Here is a 23942-nt window from a genome sequence, read left to right as displayed (position 1 = left end):
ACTTCTCCTAGCAGGCAAGCAATATTGCAAGGTACTCAATAGGTTATTTCATGTAGGGCTTTTGCCTTGAGACCGGCTAAGGAGCGATAGAAAAATGGGAACTTACATTTCAGACAGCAGCCCTAAAAGGCTACTTCAGCATCCCATTCATATCCAGAGGCGCCTCGTAGCGCCCTCCGGATCCAATGGAGGAGGGGCGACTGGTGCTGTAGCGCCATCCATCATCATTACACGGCAGAGCAATGGCTGTCTTCCCTTCCCATAATTCCCCCACGCAGCTGAAACCACTCTATGGTTCCCAGAACAGTTCCAGCTGCGTGGGGGATTATGGATAGGGAAGATGGCCACTGCTCTGCCACATTTTGAGCTGCAGAGAACAGCCTGGTGCGGTTGTCCCAGCCTGTACTGGCTGACCCCTGACGGCCCCCACTGACAGCTCCCGCTGCCTCGTCGCCCTCCGCTGACAGCTCCTGCTGCCCCAACTGTCCCAAGGGCTCTCTGCCTCCCCTAACTTGGAGAGAGAGGGGTGAGTGGGAGACGGGTCGTGGGCTGATGGCATCATCAGCCCATCCCTAAACAGCCGCTTAGTGCGGCTGAGCATTCAGATTGATCAGTGGAGCACAGCGCTGTGGAGATTATCCCTCTCAGAGAGGGGTTGGAATATGTGGCTCAGAGACCACCTCCACACATTCAGAAAGGTTGGTGATTATGCATTTTGGTGGAGTTTCTCCACCTTTACATCTCAACGTCTTGGCTATCTGAAATGGCCTACTGATTTAACCTACATCTAGGACCCAAGTTTCCCTCAGGTCTTGGAAACCCAGATGCCTGAGTTAAAATCATAAACTGGAACTGAGCATCTTTAAGGCAGATTTGTATCTTGATCTACTGTTGATTTTTGATCTATTTTAGTCTCTGACACAATCCCAACCAATTTATTTTTGGTGAATTAAACCAACACATTAAGGATAATTAGTGCGGTGTCTTTTGTATCAACACAAGCTTAATTGGTTGTGATTGGATTGTACAACACAAAGGAAGTAAAAACACCCTGTTTGACCTGTTTCCTCAGCTTTGTGTTTTTACTTCAATCATGGAGTCTGCAGACTTTCATGTTTTACACAAAGTAAGTCATTCATCCCTTGTGCCAGAGCAGTCTCTTTGATAGCCAAACTAATTTGTCTCACTCCTTTCCCACTGCCTTTTTTATTTATTCCCCTTTCCGTATATTTTTCCAAGTCAATTTTGAAAGTTAATTCTGTAATCTTTTCAACTCAAGCTATATATGCATTAGAAAATGCAAAACAAAAAGAAACCCTATCAATCTAACCAAAACTAAATAGTTATCTGGGAGTTTAGGACTGCAATCCTTTTTTATTAGCAATCTCAAAAGAGTTCCCTCCCCTGCAACTATATCATACAGGTTCAATAAAAGGCATCAACGCAAGCTCCCTGAAAATTTGGATTGAACCGATGGCATTTGATCAATTTTGGAATTGATGCAGTCATCAGTTTATTGTAGGATACTTTATTTGATCTCCTGGTCAGTAATGCAAAGCAAATAGCACATTTGGCATCTGCCACCATTCATCAACTCAAACAAGGCAGAGGATATAAGAGATAAAGAGAAGAGAGTGATAAATAATGACAATAACACCATTTACCGATTATCCATATGATCAAGAGGTAATCGATCATCTCCAGTGCTGGACCCATTGTGTTTTTTTTGTCTTCATTGTACACCAGCGAGTACAAGTTCAGTAACAGTAGAAACGTGAAATATGAGGCGCTATGAATGATGAACTTCATGAACGGAGTGTGAATGACTCTGCCCACTTGAGACTTTGGTGCCACGAGGTAACAAAGGGACAGCACTGGCCACATGGTGGCAACTGAAAGAACAATCAGAATCTTCTTACAGGTGTGTTTCCGCCTGTAGCCTGCCATCTGCCCAAACCAGACTGTGTTCAAAAACTGCTGGCAATTTGATTGAGCCACAAACTGCAAGAGGGACAGAAAGGTGCAACAGAAAAATAGAAGGCAGTGGTTAACTATAGAGATGCACTGGAACGCTACAAAAAGGCTTGAACATTTCAGTCTTACTCTTTTATTTTGTGGATGTTTTTGCATCTATTGGAATTTAGCAAATTGGACCATTTTTTGGTTATTAAAAAAGCACCCAACATATTAATCAATTTTTGGTTTCTCTGCACAATAAAATACAAATTAATATGAACAACTACAAAAAAAATTCTAATTATTTCTCAACAAAATGTATTTTCTTTGACATAATTGTAAATATTTTGCTTTCTGCTGTTTACTGATACTGTCTCCTAACACATATCCCACTAACACAGGCCATTGGTTAGTAGCCCATATAAGCATTATGAAAGTCACACGTTTTTTAAAAACAAAATGGATGAAAATGTAGATTATGCATGGCTGATGTTGATTTCCTCCGTAGAATTTTACTGTTGAAGATAATGATTGCCAAAATAAGTCTTTGTGGCATTTTTCCAAGTCTTACATTGGTTAAAAAAAAATTAAAGCCCTCCTTAATAGGCATGAAACTACCTGGCATACTAACCAGTATATTAATTGATTATGCATGACAATTTTTTAAAAATCTAGCCTGTACTCTTGTACATAGTCAATTTTTAAACCATAACAGAATGAGTTAGCTAAGATCTAGTCAGATCATGTACCTCTTTCTGGTTGTACTTAATTGCTAGCTTAAGTCGACTTAGATTCATCCTCTCTTCCAGCAGTCCTCTCTTATCAATCGGTTCGTCACTCGAAGTATGATTGAGAATAACCTCCAGTTCACGGGAATTCCGGGCCTGCGCTAGGAGGTCTTTTGCAAAGGTCTTACACTGTTGTGCAAGTTCCTCGTAGTCATTCCTGAAAATGTTCAAAGGAAATATATTTCATAACGTGTCCTTTGGAACAAAACTCATGAATTTCAGTCATTTTTTTTTGTTTCCTCGGCTTCCTCCTGATGATTCATTTAAAACTGATGATCTGAAGATTAATGCAAAACTCGCAAAGATTCCATGAAGCAGCAAATAAATAAAATGGATGGAAGTGGCCAATCAACATTTTGGGTATGGACCATTGATCAAGACATTAAATCCTGGGACTTCCTTCTCAATTGTACTGTGAGAGCACCTTATCCAGAAGGATTGAATCGTTTAAAAGAGATGGCTCAACACAACCCAAATACTTTCTTTGCCAGTGATGCTCAGATCTTGGCAGCTAAAGAAATAAAGAAAATGCAGCCAATGTGTGTCAGTGAGGGAAGAAATGAATGTTTAGAGGGATTGATGGGTGCCAGTTAAGTGGTTTACTCAGGAGAGGCTCAAACCTTGAGAGTTGTTTAAGGTCCATTTATTCAGGCAAATGAAGAATAATTTATCATATGCCTAACATGTGCCAGAAAATGATAAAAAGGTCTTGGAGAATTAAGATGTGAAGCACTCGCTGCAGGATATCCATTATCTCACCTGTTCTTGTCTTACCATAACCATAGAACCATTTACGGAGTGGAAACAGGCCACGTTGGCCTTTCGAGTCCGCACCGGTTCACTGATTTTGTTCACTTCAGGCATTGGTCCCGGTAGATCTTCATTCAATAACGATAATATCCACTAATTTTTTTTCTTCCTCAGATACTATTGACAGTAACAAAGGGGAATGGTGGGGAGCCACAATATTTATGTGGCTGTTCCACCTGAACATCTGGTCAATCGTTACCCCCTCCCCAGAATGCTGATGACGAGCTAATTTCTAATGGCAAATTTATATGGTTAAACACTTTCGTAACTGGACAGGGGCACAGTCCCACGTTTTTGTGGAACAATGATTACTTGCTCTTTTTCAGCTGTCTCTCAGACATTGTCTGGCTGCGTGAAGGCATGAACTGCTTTACTTTCCAAGCTCTTCCTCAAATATAGCGGGAGATAAATGTTTAATTAGATTGACAGATAAATGGTCCCTCTCTTTGGCATCAATGTTTGCTTGGTGGCATCACCTTGTTCCCATCTTTCGATCTCATGTAGCAGGTCCCATCCATCGGTATCACATACCATCAGAGGTTTCATTTATTGGGCAAATCCTTTCTTCTGATTATACACAATTAAACAACCATCAGTTACAATCCAAAGAAAAGTAGGTGTTTGCCCACTCATAGCCCACATTTATTCCTCAACCAAAACTAGCAATCAAATGATTTTGTCGTGTATAAATTGTTCCATAGCTTAATTAGCAAACTAATGACCTCCATGCCATACTACCAGGATAAGATGATTGTTATCTGATTTTATCTGCATGGTGAGAAAATGAATAAAAAACTATGTGCATTGTTCCAGTGACACAGATCTATCAATGAACTAGCCTTTATTAAATATTTGAATGTTTTTCATCCTCATTTGTTAATATTCTGTTTCTCTTATTAGTTCACTGAATAATCCAGGCAGGTTAGAGGAAAGGAAAATGCATCAGAGGACGAGTGAAGCCATAGTTTAATACACAAATCCCACACAACAGCCCCACGTTCTTTACAGGTTTTCTGACAAAGTGTATAATTGCCCTTTGTTAAACTTCTTGGTGAGATTATGTGCAAGAGAAGTGTTACTCGTACCTAAACTCCACTTCCACAAGACTCAATTCCTTTAGGTCTGCACTGAGTTCAAAGGCCCTGAGGATAGGATCTTCCTCTGTCAGCATAATCAGTGATGGACTTGACAGGCATCGATAGATGTCAAGGCGAAATCTTCAACAAGAAAAAAAATCTTAATCCTTCACACATTGAAAATATACTCCAAAAAATAACCCAGCAGTTATATGGTTATATATGGTTATATTTCAAACTTACCAGACTTCACAGCTTTCTGACCAAGGTCATTTTATTTCAAGCTCAAACATTGCTCTACTTATATTGTCTTGTGACAAATTGCACATCACAATTTCAAAGGAAATCACAGGCTGAAGGTGAACCTTGAACTGATTTAACACATCTTACAAACAAATATAAAATATACTCACTCGTTTCTTTCAGTACACCATGAGGTCAAGTTTCTCTTTATGACTCCCTATACACAACATTGCATTCTTCAACTCCCCAAACACTGCCCAGCCAAACTCCTCTGACCTTCTCATTGGCTCACTGCCACCACAGGGGTGATCCTGACACGCTTTCCTCTCTCTGACGAAGAGAAGTATGCGACCGCAACACACAATCGTCAAACAAAAGAGTTCATATCTGACAATTCAGAATGTTCAAATTGTACACTTGTTTGGGTTGAGAGATCACTTTCTGAGATGGGGTGGATCTGAACACATCCAATTTGACCAAGTATTGTCTCAAATGATTCTTCGATTTTTTCAAAGCATTAGGTTAATACAAACTTGATGCATCTTCAATCCAAGTATCCTGGAGCAGAAACCATGTAAATCCACATGATATTGGATCCAAAGACCTTAATTCTTACTCATATCTATGAATTTATTTGTCACATTTAATTTAAAACACTTACCAAGTTCAGCCCTTTCGTAAAGGTTTAAGATCTATCATTTATGACAAGCTATTACATTTAAAACAGGCCTCATTACTTAAAATTAAAAATGCCTGGGAACGGGACCTAAATTTGACTATATCAGATGAAGACTGGATGTTATTTTTAAGATGGTTAATAGCTCTTCGCTATATGCTCTTCATCGTTCATTGCAATTCAAAGAGGGACATTGAACACACATGTCTAAGTTCTTCTTGCGATAATTGCAAGAGAGGAGAAGCTTCCTTAATTCATATGTTCTGAACTTGTTCTGGTCTGGAAAAGTACTGGAGAGAGATCTTCCACACCCTATATATATATTTTTTTTTAAACTTTCAAAAACAATGTAAAATCAGTAGCAACAACAAAAAAATTTTTTTATACTTTTATACAATATGTAAACCGCCCCCCCCCCCCCGCCTCAGCCAGCCCCCTCAAGGGGATCCAAAAAAAGAAAACATGTACAATATTTTAAGATATTTCCAAACCCATATATTCTAAATAACATGACCACATTTTAACAAAAAGTGTAATTATCATGTAAATTATGTTATTTTCTCCATATAAATACAAGATCTTAATTCATTATTGCCAACAATGTAATCTCTACATTGTCTTTCCAAGTAATTGCTACACATTTTCGTGCCACAGATAATGCCAAAGGTACAAATGCTATTTAAAACTTATCCAACCCCAAACCAGTCAAAAAAACCATATAACCCAACAAAAAAAATCTCTGGATCTAATGGTAATTTAATTTTAAATAATTTCTCTAAAACCAACCTAACTTTTAATGGTTACCCTATGACAGGACCAAACTACATGCAAAAAAGTTCCAGTTCTTAACCTACATATAAAACAAAGATCTGAATTACTAAATCCATATTTTTTCAATTTCTCAGGAGTCAAGTATAACTGATGCAAAAAATTATAATTAACCAAACCATATCTTACGTTAGTCAATTTAGATACCCCTTCATGACATTTTGCAGGCAAAATCTTCGCTAGGATTCTCCTAAATAGAATAATACCTAGTGTCGCCGAAAATGTTCTCCCAGAATCACAGTGCGGCTTTCGCGCAAACAGAGGAACTACTGACATGGTCTTTGCCCTCAGACAGCTCCAAGAAAAGTGCAGAGAACAAAACAAAGGACTCTACATCACCTTTGTTCACCTCACCAAAGCCTTCGACACCATGAGTAGGAAAGGGCTTTGGCAAATACTAGAGCGCCTCGGATGCCCCCCAAAGTTCCTCAACATGGTTATCCAACTGCACAAAATCCAACAAGGTCGGGTCAGATACAGCAATGAGCTCTCTGAACCCTTCTCCATTAACAATGGCGTGAAGCAAGGCTGCGTTCTCGCACCAACCCTCTTTTCAATCTTCTTCAGCATGATGCTGAAACAAGCCATGAAAGACCTCAACAATGAAGACGCTGTTTACATCCGGTACCGCACAGATGGCAGTCTCTTCAATCTGAGGCGCCTGCAAGCTCACACCAAGACACAAGAGCAACTCGTCCGTGAACTACTCTTTGCAGACGATGCCACTTTAGTTGCCCATTCAGAGCCAGCTCTTCAGAGCTTGACGTCCTGTTTTGTGGAAACTGCCAAAATGTTTGGCCTGGAAGTCAGCCTGAAGAAAACTGAGGTCCTCCATCAGCCAGCTCCCCACCATGACTACCAGCCCCCCCACATCTCCATCGGGCACACAAAACTCAAAACGGTCAACCAGTTTACCTATCTCGGCTGCACCATTTCATCGGATGCAAGGATCGACAACGAGACAGACAACAGACTCGCCAATGCAAATAGCGCCTTTGGAAGAGTACACAAAAGAGTCTGTAAAAACAACCAACTGAAAAACCTCACAAAGATTAGCGTATACAGAGCCGTTGTCACACCCACTCCTATTCGGCTCCGAATCATGGGTCCTCTACCGGCATCACCTACGGCTCCTAGAACGCTTCCACCAGTGTTGTCTCCGTTCCATCCTCAACATTCATTGGCGCGACTTCATCACCAACATCGAAATACTCGAGATGGCAGAGGCCGACAGCATCAAATCCATGCTGCTGAAGATCCAACTGCGCTGGGTAGGTCACGTCTCCAGAATGGAGGACCATCGCCTTCCCAAGATCGTGTTATATGGCGAGCTCTCCACTGGCCACCAAGACAGAGGTGCACCAAAGAAGAGGTACAAGGACTGCCTAAAGAAATCTCTTGGTACCTGCCACATTGACCACCGCCAGTGGGCTGATATCACCTCAAACCGTGCATCTTGGCACCTCACAGTTCGGCGGGCATCAACCTCCTTTGAAGAAGACCGTAGAGCCCACCTCACTGACAAAAGACAAAGGAGGAAAAACCCAACACCCAACCCCAACCCACCAATTTTCCCTTGCAACCACTGCAACCATGTCTGCCTGTCCTGCATCGGACTTGTCAGCCACAAATGAGCCTGCAGCTGACGTGGACATTACCCCTCCATAAATCTTCGTCTGCGAAGCCAAGCCAAAGGAGGATGTCATGACACACAACCTCCCAATCCTCTTGAGGTATAACATAAATTAAAATCGCTTTTCCATTTATTTCCAGATTTCTCCAAATTTGATTTATCGATAGTTTCCTGTAACAATCGATACATATCTCAAATAAAACCTCTCTTTGGTATAAAGGAAATCAAAAATTCAAATTACGTTAACTTAGGTAAACTCATCTCTTTACCCTAATTATCCCTTATCAAAGCTCTGTTGGTAATACACAAATGAAGAATTTACTGGTATACCAAATTTCTCCCTCAATTGATTAAAAGAAAGAAACTGTCCCTCTTCACAACAATCCTGAATCACTTTTATAGTCTGAGAATACCTATTAAACACTGAAAAAGGAATAAGCTGATTTTGAGGTAACTGAGTTTGGATTGATAATTTACCCTTTGTTCCTATAACATTATTTATTTTAACCCATATCTTTAACAAATGTTTTAATACCGGCATATCATATCCCTGCAATAAATTCAAATTCCATCTATGTATAAACTGGTGAACATCAAATTCAGAAATACAGGCTAACTCCACCTTGGCCCAACTCGGAGGCTGATTAATATCCATCATTCTACTGGATTTTTTTATTTAAAGTGCTGGAAAAGTTTAATTTTGGGCCTTTCTTTTTTACTGGTTGGGTTATATTCATTCTTAATATAAAATTAGCGGCGGATCCTTTGATTGCTCTCTTTGGTACAACAGGAAAGGTTGGCGTCCTTTAATCTTCAGTTAAGAGTCATACTCTTTCCTTTGCTTGTCTTTTGGCAAAATGTGCGATTTTGCTTAAATGGAAGGATGCTGCTCCGCCTACTCCTGGAAAATGGCCCGGGGAGGGGGGAGGGGCACGACACATCATGTCCTGCCTGAATATGGAAGAGATTCGATATTCAGTTAATAATTCAGGGATAAGATTTCAGATGTTGTGGGAGTCATTCATGACTCACTTTCCCACTTTATAATTTATCAACAATAATTGACTGGATCTATATCTTTTCTTTAATTCCTTTTTTCTCCCTTTGCTTTTATTTCAATAATATATAACATCATACAACGGTGGTGTGTTTTTTTTTCTTTCGTTTGAATATAGTATACTACCTGGACTATGATTTATGGATGAGTTTTTCAATTTATAAATTTGTTGTGATGTACTGATTGTTTAATAGCCATGTATAAAACTTCATAATGGATTTTAATTGTATTTTTAAATTTGTATTGTTTAAAACAAATAAAAATAATATTAAAGAGAAAAAAAATCTTACCGAGAATGGCGCAGGCTATCTTTCTTATTCTTTGCATTACAGAGAGTACACTCACATCCCACAGCATGGGGTCTTGGCAATGAGAGGTCCTGTTTGAGAAGCATGGTCAGAATCTCATAGTTATTACGATGAGCCGCAAGAATCACAGGAGCCACATCCATTGTCGTTGAGTATTCAGGATTCTGAATCCTCTGCATTAATTTCTGTTTGAACAAATACAATGCAAGATCCAATGAATGGGAACACCAGCAGAGCTAAATTAATACCATCCATTATTGGAGCAGAATCCTACAACACCTGAAGAATTTCTACTGTGACCCATGATCTGTAACTGCATGAATTTCAAAATGTTTGGGTGCAGGTCGACATTTTCATTCATTTGTGATGTGTGCAAAAAAAAAGCCCTTTTGTTCTTCTAAATATCAACAGAAATGAGCCTCAATCACTTTAATGGTTTTCTTTTTTTATTTATTAGAGTGCTCAATTTCACAATGCTTTACAGAATTCTCCACCTGCCATCTTCCGACCTTCAGCTTTTATACATTTTACTGTTCCTGCAAGCTTTGCATTGTCACCAAACTTCTGCACAGTCCCTTCACTCCACGTCGTCAAGTCTAAGCTGTGGCTTTAACTAGACAGAAGCCATTCTCATGGCACCTCAATCGACCTCCACATTGGAAAATGGTGCAGAGTTCAATTTGTGCAGAATGTAAAAGGAGCCAAAAGTCACTCACTGCAATAGTTGGTTTGGATGCCCGTCTGGGATGATGATTGAGAAGGATATCAACCGCACCAACCACCTCAGAGCCGATCGCCACCAGCAATGCATCCATAGTCTAGGAAAAATGGAAAGATGTTACACTACACAGCAAAATTTACCTCCAAAGTAACCATTAACCATTTTTGCAATGATAAATACTGGCACCTGACAACCACGCTCCAAAAGCAGTTTCAGGATGTCAAGATTCTCGTTTTCAATTGCAATAGTAACTGCATTCCTCCCCAGCACATCCACACAGTTTATATTCAGCTCACTGAACTTCTCATCAAGGAGTTTTTTGACCATGTAATTGTCTCCTGAAAATTCAAAACAACAAAGGTTAATGATAATGTAAAAGTGTCTGATGCAAAAATATGGCGATCTTATAGGCTATTTGATGAAATACAACATTGCCTGAACTCTGGTTTTTTTTCCTCATTTGTACACCCTATCTTTGCCAAGGTCGTGCAGTTGTAATGAAGGGGGGGGGGGGGGGGGGTGGAATTACCATTGCTCACCATCATTACTCTGTGAAACTGTCAACCACCAGAGGATTTCCAGTTCTGCATAGTGTACCTCAGAAATCAAATTTTCCCACCACTCTAAATTCTCTACTCATGAACACTATTTTCCACTTCTCCAATGCAATCAAGAAACAACACAGGAACCAATGAAAATTTATGTTACAGCTGTAAGTAATTAAATACAAATTATCAGGGTAACAGAGGTTGAATTTTTAAATGACTTTTTAATAAATTATACTAAAAATATCCTTCCATCTACCTTATACATTGAAACCCGTTACCCAGAATTCAAGCAACCAGCAGAAAAAAAGAGGGAAATAAATAATTTTGAAACTGTAAAAGTAAATGTTCTCTGAAGTAACACATAACCTCTGATGAAGATGGGAGCAAATATTCAGAAAGCGGAATGGCTTGGTTGTGCTTTGTTCATAGCAGCTGCTTGAATAAAATGGCATCGCCCAGGATGAAGCCACTCGCCACTGGGGCGACTCTCTTCAAGTGTCTCCTTATCCCTGCTTAGTAAGAGTCTTTATCTTTATTAGTATATTAATAAGTTCAGATACTTCCCAATTTACGACCATCCGTACATACGACCGGAAAAAAAATAACAGCTGCGTGCATACAGTAGTGACCATTTGGTAAATGCAGTAAGTTTGCCAAAAGAAGATGGCAGGCAAGAGGAAAAATCTACCCCTGCTGATAGACTTGACAAGAAGCTGAGGAAGATGCTTGATTTGGAATTGAAAATGATTTATGACTTCAACATGCCATGCTAATATACTTCCAACTTGCATCCATTTTGAGATATGACCGGTCAATCAAAATGGAACTTAAATATATGTCAGGGAATAGCTGTAATCTTGGGGGGGGGGGTTCAATTATCTATAATGATATTGTTCATCTTTCAGGTGGCTCCGTGGATGGGGAGGAACCTGCAGATGCAGCAACGATTAAATGTTTTAAAGAATGTGACTAAAAATAATGTAAAATGCTTTAAGGTTTATATATTCATGTAAGTGGTTTGTTCAGTGAAAGTACAGAATAGTATTTTTGTTTTTTTAAACTCTTTATTTTTAATACAGATACATTAGTTTGGTATTATAAAAGTAAGCCTCAAATATCCAGAAAACTCACTAATCCAGCATCTACCAATCCCTGTCAGTTACTGTATTTTGCATTAAACGGGTTTTAAAATAAATTAGTTTCATTAATTGTTTTGCTATTCAAACATCTACATTAATATTTTGTGAGTATATTTCGATTAAATTCTGCAAAAATTCCTAAAAATGTTAATAAACCACATGCCTTTGGTTTCTTGCTAGGATTGCGATGTGAAATCTTTTTGAATGCCTTGCTGGTTAACTGATGACACTGGCAACAGGCTTTGGAAAAAGGAAAATACTTGGCAGAGAAATTGTTAAGTCTTTGTGCACTATTTTTTCAAGGCTGGCTCCCTGTGTCAATACTTCCTGCCATCTGCAAATTCTGGGTGCTTGATTTTCCAGCTGTTTCCATGCTCTTTTGGCCTCTCTGAGTAAGTTTGTCAGTTAATACAGAGACTAATCGCAAACCTGAATCTTTTTGGCAGGGAAGTGCCGTACTCATGGACAGTGGGGAGAACTGAAGCAGCCTATGCAGTGAACTGAGATTCACTGATGATGTGTTGTACTGATGGCTAGCTCTGCCCCCATTTACCCATATATAACCCTGGTTTCCCGTCTAAACCCTGAGCCCTTCTGAAGACCACTGTAAGACCCTACCCTCAATTATAAACTAATAAAAGCTTGTGTTCTCCCTCCAGTTGTGAGAGCTTTTATTTGTGCTACACCCTACCAAACCTTTTCTATTTATGCACAAACATGATTACCACCCCACTCTCTTTGGCTTTAATTGTTTTATGTCTGGTCCAACGACACCTCAAATGTTTGTTTACACAACAGGCACGATTAGGGTAGTGGTTAGTGCAAGCAGGCTGCATAGTTACCGCAAGCTGGTAGTGATTAGTACAATGCTATTTCCGTACCAGTGACCCGCGTTAGAATCCAATGCTGTCTGTAAGGTGTTTGAATGTTCTCTCCATGTCTGTGCATGTTTCCTCTAGATCAGTGGTTCTCAACCTTTTTCTTCCCACTCACGTACCATTTTACGTATTCCCTATGCCATTGGTTTTCGTGATTAGTAAGGGATTGCTTAAGGTGGTATGTGGGTGGAAATTAAAAGTTTGAAAACCACTGTTTTAATCATCCCTAATTGACTCGTTATGTGCACGGTTTCCTAACTCCAAAGGAAATGGGCAAATGACAATTTTTCTCAAGTAAAATATTTCCGTAACAATTGGGTTAAGAGCAGTGATTTTCAACCTTCCTTTCCCACTCACATCACACCTTAAGCAATCGCTTACTAATCACAGAGCACCAATGGCATAGTGGAAAGATAAAGGTTGAGAACCACTGCTCCAGTTTCCTCAAACCCTTCAAAATGTACAAGAGTTGTAGGTTAATTGGAATATTTGGACCAGAAGGGCCTGTTACCTTGTTGTATTTCTAATTTTTTTTTAATTAAATTTAGAAACATGTTAAAATCCACTGTCTTTATTCCATTGTGGAATAAAGATGCTTTAGACTGAAAGCACCTAAAATCACATTAAAAAATAATGAGTTAAGTCATCATCTGTGCACAGATCTTAAAATACAAATGTTCATCTCTGCCATTGAAACCAAAAATAAAATGGTTGTCAAAAAACTAAACATGAAATAGCATGAAATTACTCCGACTCCAATAAGTTCCAACATCTGGAAGGCTTCCCTTTGTTATCAGTTAAAGTAGTGCAATGGCTGTTTTTTTTGCTTGTGTGCACCAAAAGTAGCCTTTCCAAAGAAATACGATTTTACTTGTGACTCAAGCCTCCTGCCTCATCTCACGTCTCTGCCTTACCCACATACATACCAAAAAAAAAAATGAAACCCCCCCCCCCTACAACCCTCTAATTTTTTTTCCATCCATGTGCCTGTCTAAGAGTCTCAAATGTCCCCATTGTTCCAGCGTCCACCACCACCCTTGGCAAAGTATTTCAGGTGCCACAGTTCTCAGTGTAAAAAACTTATCCCTAATGTCTCCCCCTAAACTTTCCTTCCATCACTTTGTCCAGATGTCCACTGGTGTTTGCTACTCCCACCCCGGGAAAAAGGTACTAACTGTCTATCTTATCTTTGCCTCTCAGAATCTTGTATTAAGTCACCTCCCATCCTTCTTCACTCCAAAGAGAAAAGCTGATGACCTTGCCTCACAAGACATAAATTTTACAAACTAGGCAACATCCTGGTTAATCTCCTCTGGCACCCTCTCCACAGCTTTCCTGCAATGAAGTGACCAGAACTGAACACAATACCAGTGTAGTCTGACCAGAGTTTATACCAAAAATATATAATTCACGTTTCCTAACTTATTGCACTTTATCATCTTAAAACAGAAACTCAAGCAAAATTTTTCACGTAAACTGTAGCAAGCTCTAAGAGGATGTTATTAAGGTGCAAAACAAAAAATGCAGGTCCTGGAACGCTGAAATAAAAACAGAAAATGCTAACTGTGCAGCACATGGAGACAGAGAAACAGTGTGAAGATTTCAGGTTGATGACCTTTCATCAGACATCACCAAGGCTTAAATTGCAGAGAAGGGGATGGGTGAACAGAACAAAAAGAATATAAGAAAGTGCAGCACAGATATAGGATTTCAGGTCCATCGAGTCTGTCCCAGCCATAACACCAATTTAAACTAATCCCATCTGCTTACTCATTTTGATATGATTTTTTTTAATTGTGAATTTCTGATTTAAAATGTAATAGAAGGCAATAGGTTGGGAAGCATACATCATGTCTGCCATAGCTGCAGTATTTTTTCCATTTCACTGATAATATAAAGAGTTCTGCTATCTCTGAAATGTCATCTTCCAACATCCTGGTTATTATTCTTAAACATGTACCCAACAGGACTGCAAAGTTCAAGACATTGTCTTCTATATTAACAACTTGGATGAGTATGGAGTTAACATGGTTTCTAGGTTTGCGGACAACACCAAAATTAGTGGTGTACCACACAGTGAAGAAGGTTGAATTCATTTACAACGGGATGCAAGGAATAGCAAACATTTTGGAATTTAGACATACAGCACACTCCTTTTGTCCCAGGAGCACATCCCACCCAATTGCACCCAAATAACCTACTACCCCATGCGTTTTGAGCAGTGGGAGGAAAACAGAGCACCTGGGGAAAACCTAGACGCGGAGGGAATGTACAAACTCCTGACAGATGGCACTGGATTTGAACCTCACGAGCACTGCAATAGCATTGGACTGACATTACGCTAACTGTGCCAGCCTTAACTTATATGAGTGCATCTTTGCAAGTCAAACCAGGGCAGGACTTAAACAGTAAATAGGAAACACTGATTTACAGGGTTGCCCTTTGTCTCCAAGACATTTTGTCTTGGCTATTGAGACCTTGGCAGAGGCAAGACCCAGAGATAAAGGGTTTTAAGGTGGGTCAGACAAACCACAAAATTAATCTTATGGCAGATAATGTATTCCTGTATTTAAAAGATCCAATTAATTCCCTTACTAAATTAGATTCGACTAAAAGCATACTCCAAAGTTTCAGGATACAAAGTAAATTGGGGGAAAAAGTGAAATCATCCCACTACGAAATTTTGATTACACTGAGTGCCAGCAAATAAGTCCATTCCAATGGCCCTCGGGTGGCATCAGATACCTTGGAATAATGTGGATAGTGAGCCTTAGAATTTATACAAACTCAATTACCTCCTGAAACTTAGTAAAATTGAAGAAGACTTGAGCAGGTGGATGAATTTGCCCATCCCTCTAATTGGCAGGGTCAACTGTGTAAAAATTAGTGTATTGCCAAGATTCCAATACCTTTTGCAGTCCTTGCGAATTCCACTTCCTCAAACCCAATTCAAAACCCTTAATAAGCATGTTGGGCAACTACACATCAACCCATCCACATCCCTCAATCCAACTCATTATCATAATTTTTTCCACCTCTCATTTCCCCAATCTACCCTTTCCCAACCAGATTCAGTCCCCTCATTCCCACCTAAAATATCCCAAACGGTTAATCCCCATTGATCTCATACAATTTACACCCTGAATCACCCTCCACTAACCCCTCCCGTCCCCTTCTCCCCAGCATCTGAACCCCAAGGCATCCCAACCCCCTGGATCCATTTCTTCTCCAGTCACCACTTACACTCTCCCAATCCCATCATCTCCTGCTTCCCCCTTATCTACTGCCCATCCCACCACCCCTATTGACCCCTCATCTCCTACCCACCCACATCTCCCCATCCATCCGCCCCTCAACTCCCTACCCCTATTGACCCCTCATCTCCTACCCACCCCCATCTCCCCATCCATCCACTCCTCATCTCCCTACCCCTATTGGCCCCTAATCTCCTACCTACCCCCATTCCCCCATCCATCCACCCCTCATCTCCCTACCCCTATTGACCCCTCATCTCCTACCCAGCCCCATCTCCCCATCCACCCACCCTTCATCTCCCTACCCCTATTGATGCCTCATCTCCTACCCACCCCCATCTCCCCATCCACCCACCCCTCATCTCCCTACCCCTATTGATGCCTCATCTCCTACCCACCCCCATCTCCCCATCCATCCACCCCTCATCTCCCTTCCCCTATTGATGCCTCATCTCCTACCCACCCCCATCTCCCCATCCATCCACCCCTCATCTCCCTACCCCTATTGACCCCTCATCTCCTACCCACCCCCATCTCCCCATCCATCCACCCCTCATCTCCCTACCCCTATTGACCCCTCATCTCCTCCCCACCCCCATCTCCCCATCCACCCACCCTTCATCTCCCTACCCCTATTGACGCCTCATCTCCTACCCACCCCCATCTCCCCATCCACCCACCCCTCATCTCCATACCCCTATTGACGCCTCATCTCCTACCCACCCCCATCTCCCCATCCATCCACCCCTCATCTCCCTTCCCCTATTGACCCCTCATCTCCTACCCACACCCATCTCCCCATCCATCCACCCCTCATCTCCCTACCCCTATTGACCCCTCATCTCCTCCCCACCCCCATCTCCCCATCCACCCACCCTTCATCTCCATACCCCTATTGACGCCTCATCTCCTACCCACCCCCATCTCCCCATCCATCCACCCCACATCTCCCTACCCCTATTGACCCCTCATCTCCTACCCACCCCCATCTCCCCATCCATCCACCCCTCATCTCCCTACCCCTATTGATGCCTCATCTCCTACCCACCCCCATCTCCCCATCCATCTACTCCTCATCTCCTTACACCTATTGACCCCTCATCTCCTCCCCACCTCCATCTCCCCATCCATCCACCCCTCATATCCCTACCCCAATTGACCCCTCATCTCTTCCCCACCCCCATCTCCCCATCCATCCACCCCTCATCTCCCTACCCCTATTGACCCCTCATCTCCTACCCACCCCCATCTCCCCATCCATCCACCCCTCATCTCCCTACCCCTATTCACCCCTCATCTCCTCCCCACCCCCATCTCCCCATCCATCCAACCCTCATCTCCCTACCCCTATTGACCCCTCATCTCCTCCCCACCCCCATCTCCCCATCCACCCACCCCTCATCTCCATACCCCTATTGATGCCTCATCTCCTACCCACCCCCATCTCCCCATCCATCCACCCCTCATCTCCCTACCCCTATTGACCCCTCATCTCCTACCCACCCCCATCTCCCCATCCATCCACCCCTCATCTCCCTACCCCTATTGATGCCTCATCTCCTACCCACCCCCATCTCCCCATCCATCCACCCCTCATCTCCCTACCCCTATTGATGCCTCATCTCCTACCCACCCCCATCTCCCCATCCATCCACCCCTCATCTCCCTACCCCTATTGACCCTTCATCTCCTACCCACCCCCATCTCCCCATCCATCCACCCCTCATCTCCCTAACCCTACTGACCCCTCATCTCCTACCCACCCCCATCTCCCCATCCATCCACCCCTCATCTCCCTACCCCTATTGACCCTTCATCTCCTACCCACCCCCATCTCCCCATCCATCCACCCCTCATCTCCCTAACCCTACTGACCCCTCATCTCCTACCCACCCCCATCTCCCCATCCATCCACCACTCATCTCCCTACCACTATTGATGCCTCATCTCCTACCCACCCCCATCTCCCCATCCACCCACCCCTCATCTCCCTACCCCTATTGACGCCTCATCTCCTACCCACCCCCATCTCCCCATACATCCACCACTCATCTCCCTACCCCTATTGATGCCTCATCTCCTACCCACCCCCATCTCCCCATCCATCCATCACTCATCTCCCTACCCCTATTGACCCCTCATCTCCTCCCCACCTCCATTTCCCAATCCATCCACCCCTCATCTCCCTACCCCTATTGACCCCTCATCTCCTCCCCACCCCCATCTCCCCATCCATCTACCCCTTATCTCCCTACCCCTATTGACCCCTCATCTCCTCCCCACCCCCATCTCCCCATCCACCCACCCCTCATCTCCCTACCCCTATTGACGCCTCATCTCCTACCCACCCCCATCTCCCCATCCATCCACCCCTCATCTCCCTACCCCTATTGATGCCTCATCTCCTACCCACCCCTATCTCCCCATCCATCCACCCCTCATCTCCCTACCCCTATTGATGCCTCATCTCCTACCCACCCCCATCTCCCCATCCATCCACCCCTCATCTCCCTACCCCTATTGACCCTTCATCTCCTACCCACCCCCATCTCCCCATCCATCCACCCCTCATCTCCCTAACCCTACTGACCCCTCATCTCCTACCCACCCCCATCTCCCCATCCATCCACCCCTCATCTCCCTACCCCTATTGACCCTTCATCTCCTACCCACCCCCATCTCCCCATCCATCCACCCCTCATCTCCCTAACCCTACTGACCCCTCATCTCCTACCCACCCCCATCTCCCCATCCATCCACCACTCATCTCCCTACCACTATTGATGCCTCATCTCCTACCCACCCCCATCTCCCCATCCACCCACCCCTCATCTCCCTACCCCTATTGACGCCTCATCTCCTACCCACCCCCATCTCCCCATACATCCACCACTCATCTCCCTACCCCTATTGATGCCTCATCTCCTACCCACCCCCATCTCCCCATCCATCCATCACTCATCTCCCTACCCCTATTGACCCCTCATCTCCTCCCCACCTCCATCTCCCAATCCATCCACCCCTCATCTCCCTACCCCTATTGACCCCTCATCTCCTCCCCACCCCCATCTCCCCATCCATCTACCCCTTATCTCCCTACCCCTATTGACCCCTCATCTCCTCCCCACCCCCATCTCCCCATCCACCCACCCCTCATCTCCCTACCCTATTGACGCCTCATCTCCTACCCACCCCCATCTCCCCATACATCCACCACTCATCTCCCTACCCCTATTGATGCCTCATATCCTACCCACCCCCATCTCCCCATCCATCCATCACTCATCTCCCTACCCCTATTGACCCCTCATCTCCTCCCCACCTCCATCTCCCAATCCATCCACCCCTCATCTCCCTACCCCTATTGACCCCTCATCTCCTCCCCACCCCCATCTCCCCATCCATCTACCCCTTATCTCCCTACCCCTATTGACCCCTCATCTCCTCCCCACCTCCATCTCCCAATCCATCCACCCCTCATCTCCCTACCCCTATTGACCCCTCATCTCCTCCCCACCCCCATCTCCCCATCCATCTACCCCTTATCTCCCTACCCCTATTGACCCCTCATCTCCTCCCCACCCCCATCTCCCCATCCATCCACCCCTCATCTCCCTACCCCTATTGACCCCTCATCTCCTCCCCACCCCCATCTCCCCATCCACCCACCCTTCATCTCCCTACCCCTATTGACCCCTCATCTCCTCCCCACCTCCATCTCCCCATCCATCTACCCCTTATCTCCCTACCCCTATTGACCCCTCATCTCCTCCCCACCCCCATCTCCCCATCCCCCCACCCCTCATCTCTCTACCCCTATTGACCCCTCATCTCCTCCCCACCCCCATCTCCTCCCCACCCCCATCTCCTCCCCACCCCCATCTCCTCCCCACCCCCATCTCCTCCCCACCCTCATCTCCTCCCCACCCCCATCTCCCCATCCACCCACCCTTCATCTCCCTACCCCTATTGACCCCTCATCTCCTCCCCACCCCCATCTCCCCATCCATCTACCCCTTATCTCCCTACCCCTATTGACCCCTCATCTCCTCCCCACCCCCATCTCCCCATCCACCCACCCCTCATCTCCCTACCCTATTGACGCCTCATCTCCTACCCACCCCCATCTCCCCATACATCCACCACTCATCTCCCTACCCCTATTGATGCCTCATATCCTACCCACCCCCATCTCCCCATCCATCCATCACTCATCTCCCTACCCCTATTGACCCCTCATCTCCTCCCCACCTCCATCTCCCAATCCATCCACCCCTCATCTCCCTACCCCTATTGACCCCTCATCTCCTCCCCACCCCCATCTCCCCATCCATCTACCCCTTATCTCCCTACCCCTATTGACCCCTCATCTCCTCCCCACCTCCATCTCCCAATCCATCCACCCCTCATCTCCCTACCCCTATTGACCCCTCATCTCCTCCCCACCCCCATCTCCCCATCCATCTACCCCTTATCTCCCTACCCCTATTGACCCCTCATCTCCTCCCCACCCCCATCTCCCCATCCATCCACCCCTCATCTCCCTACCCCTATTGACCCCTCATCTCCTCCCCACCCCCATCTCCCCATCCACCCACCCTTCATCTCCCTACCCCTATTGACCCCTCATCTCCTCCCCACCTCCATCTCCCCATCCATCTACCCCTTATCTCCCTACCCCTATTGACCCCTCATCTCCTCCCCACCCCCATCTCCCCATCCCCCCACCCCTCATCTCTCTACCCCTATTGACCCCTCATCTCCTCCCCACCCCCATCTCCTCCCCACCCCCATCTCCTCCCCACCCCCATCTCCTCCCCACCCTCATCTCCTCCCCACCCCCATCTCCCCATCCACCCACCCTTCATCTCCCTACCCCTATTGACCCCTCATCTCCTCCCCACCCCCATCTCCCCATCCCCCCACCCCTCATCTCTCTACCCCTATTGACCCCTCATCTCCTCCCCACCCCCATCTCCTCCCCACCCCCATCTCCCCCCCACCCCCCCCCCCCACTCCCCCCACCTCCGAGCTGCAATGCAATGACCTTTTTCGCAGGCCAGCAGGAAGAGCTTTTCATCCATGGTCGTTTCCTCCTTGACTTCGCGCACGTCTTTTAAGGTGAGGAATGTGTTGGGCGAGGAGGAAGGGGCGGCTGCGGCGGCCGCCGCCTCGGTGCTCTGATACAGGCTGGCCATGGCGAGCCGAGCCGCCTGCGACCAGCAGCTGGAAGCGGGCGGCCGAGCCCCGGAGCAGGCGGCGCCGCTCGCACCCGATCCTCTGCATCGACCGCGTCCCGGCCGCCGGCACCAGGACACCGCCGGCACAGATCTCTCCTGGCCGGACCCGGCGGCAACCGCTGCAGTGCGCATGAGCATGCTGACTACCTTGTCCTCTCACTGCATTTATTTACCCCCTGAGGATGCCCGTTGTCCTCTCACTGCATTTATTTACCCCCTGAGGATGCCCGTTGTCCTCTCACTGCATTTATTTACCCCCTGAGGATGCCCGTTGTCCTCTCACTGCATTTATTTACCCCCTGAGGATGCCCGTTGTCCTCTCACTGCATTTATTTACCCCCTGAGGATGCCCGTTGTCCTCTCACTGCATTTATTTACCCCCTGAGGATGCCCGTTGTCCTCTCACTGCATTTATTTACCCCCTGAGGATGCCCGTTGTCCTCTCACTGCATTTATTTACCCCCTGAGGATGCCCGTTGTCCTCTCACTGCATTTATTTACCCACTGAGGATGCCCGTTGTCCTCTCACTGCATTTATTTACCCCTGAGGATGCCCCTTATCCTCTCACTGCATTTATTTACCCCCTGAGGATGCCCGTTGTCCTCTCACTGCATTTATTTACCCCCTGAGGATGCCCATCCAACCCACTATTTCTCCATCCTTCCTCTCACCCCTCTGTGTTCTTCCAGATTCTCCTTTTCTTTCTCTCCTTTTCTGCTTTATTCCTTCTCCCTCTCTGCCCCTCTCACCAACAAGATTTTGTTTTTGGAAAAACCAGTCGTTTGGCGGAAATTGCTCAAACAACTTTCCATTTGTGATCATCTCAATTCCAATAGGAAACCCTTTGCTGTTTAATATTCAGATCAAACAACCCTCTAGAAATTGCAGCATGAGGATTGGAGTTAGGGATATGGGCAAAGGAGTTCCGGACTCCACTCCCGAAACACCCTGTGCTCCTTTACCGCACAAAGTGAATTAAAAGCAAGTTGAATTATGGACTGCTGGGAAAACCATCCACTGGTCTGGAAAATTAGAGAAATGGAACATTGGGCCCAGAGGAAAACAAGCAGAGAGGGCATGGAACCGACACGGATTAAAGAGGAGGCGGCGATTGCTGTCTCAAAGCAAATAAGGGTGGATAAATCCACAGGGCCTGACAAGATATTCCCTCAGATGTTCAGGGAGGTTAGTGTAGACATTGCAGGGGCTCTGGCAGAAATATTTAAAATGTCCTTAGCCACAGGTGCTGGAGGATTGGTGGGCAGTTCATATTGTTTTTTTTAAATCTTCAAAAAGCCAAAAGGAATGGTAGATTGGCACTTCCTAATTTTAGATTTTATTATTGGATGGTCAATATATGTCGTTTGCTTCTTTTCTTACACGTTAATATTCTACTTGACCATCCTCCATGGGTAGAAATGGCACTCAATTTTACTAAAAATACTTTTATGTTGGCGATTTTAGGGTTTTTTTTAATCCTCTTTATATAAATTAACTAATAATCCAATAATTAGACATAGTTTGAGAATATGGGCACAATTTAGAAGGTTTTTTGGATTTCAAAATTATTCTCTTGCCAGCCCTGTTATATCTTATCTTTTTCAACTTTCTTTGCAAAGTACTGTCTTTACTAACTGGCAAAGATTGAGTATTAATTTTTTTTAAAGAATTTTTACTTGAAATAATTTTGCTTTCTTTGAACAATTGGTGGTAAAATTTAACTTACCACTATTTTTTTAGATATTTACAAGTTAGACATTTTGTCAAATGTCAGATCTCTGACTTTCCATGAATTCCTGAGGCAAACATTCTTAATACATGTTCGATATAAGCCCACTCTCTGCTGGACATCATGACACCCATGTCATAATGTCATCCTTCCATATATATAACCCTGTGGGTCAGTAGCCATGATAGTCTAATAGAAGTAAAGGATGAGAGTCTTAATTGTGTGAGTGCATACACAATAGTGGCGACGAGGAACAAATGAAATCTACACATGAGAAGGAAAATAACAGAAGGTAGAAAACAACTATCGAACAACCCCAACAAAGTTCTGCCAAAAGATCAAGGTGAAAACAAGTCAAGATGGTAGAGAGAAAGTTTGGGGAATTCAACAAAGTAGAAGAAAGTTGGGATAACTACGTAGAATGGTTTAACCACTACTGCGTAGCCCACAATATTGTGGAAAGTCCAGTAAACTGCAAACGAGCCCCCTTCCTCAGTATAATGGGCAGCAAAACATTCAACTTCCTTAAGACCTTGCTGGCCCTGGAGGATCCAGGGACAAAGACATTCAATGAATTATTCACAGCTCTAAGGAACCATTTCAGCCCCAAACCACCAGTTATGGCAGAAAGGAAATGATTCTATAAAAGGTAACAAGGACCAGGAGAAACAGTAAGTGAATATGTGGTATCATTGTGCAAACTTGCGGAGCATTGTCATTTCAAGCAGTTTTTAGTGATGGGGCTGGCAAATGGTTGAAGATGTTACATTATAGATTGTATACAGGGCTGCCTGAAGCTCGGAAATGGCAGATAAAAACTTGAATGTGGGTCAACCAGACCTACTGGTCGGGAAGTCTTCCTGCCAAGAATGCTTCCATTGTGGGGAAATACAACTACCCACCAGAAAACTGTTTCTTTAAAAAGTCTAGATTGCCAAACAGAAGGTCACATTAAAGCTAAATGTCTGCTTCTAAAGCGCAAGTGGCCTGCAAATAAACAGGGAGCTAAAGTCAAAACAATTGCCGAGAGAGGGGGGCAACCAAGCCAATGTTACAA

At 44.4% G+C, this 23942-nt stretch overlaps 1 protein-coding gene across 1 annotated transcript in view; it reads right to left on the bottom strand.

The window, feature by feature from the left end:
- Positions 1-21260, bottom strand: part of trpc1 (transient receptor potential cation channel, subfamily C, member 1) — a 56674-nt gene extending 35414 nt beyond the window's left edge. Inside the window, exons 1-7 of the mRNA XM_069897378.1 lie at positions 20963-21260; positions 10283-10434; positions 10092-10193; positions 9358-9560; positions 4640-4771; positions 2706-2901; positions 1665-2001 (exon numbers count right to left, since the gene is read on the bottom strand). Coding sequence (XP_069753479.1) covers positions 1665-2001; positions 2706-2901; positions 4640-4771; positions 9358-9560; positions 10092-10193; positions 10283-10434; positions 20963-21113 — 1273 coding nt within the window. The 5' untranslated portion in view covers positions 21114-21260. The remainder of the gene's footprint in view (positions 1-1664; positions 2002-2705; positions 2902-4639; positions 4772-9357; positions 9561-10091; positions 10194-10282; positions 10435-20962) is intronic.
- Positions 21261-23942: the final 2682 nt, after the last annotated feature.

Source organism: Narcine bancroftii, chromosome 9 (genome assembly GCF_036971445.1).
Source record: "Narcine bancroftii isolate sNarBan1 chromosome 9, sNarBan1.hap1, whole genome shotgun sequence".
NCBI classification, from domain to species: domain Eukaryota; kingdom Metazoa; phylum Chordata; class Chondrichthyes; order Torpediniformes; family Narcinidae; genus Narcine; species Narcine bancroftii.
The sequence above is the reverse complement of the archived record's forward strand: the minus strand, read 5'-3'. Positions and strand labels throughout refer to the sequence as shown.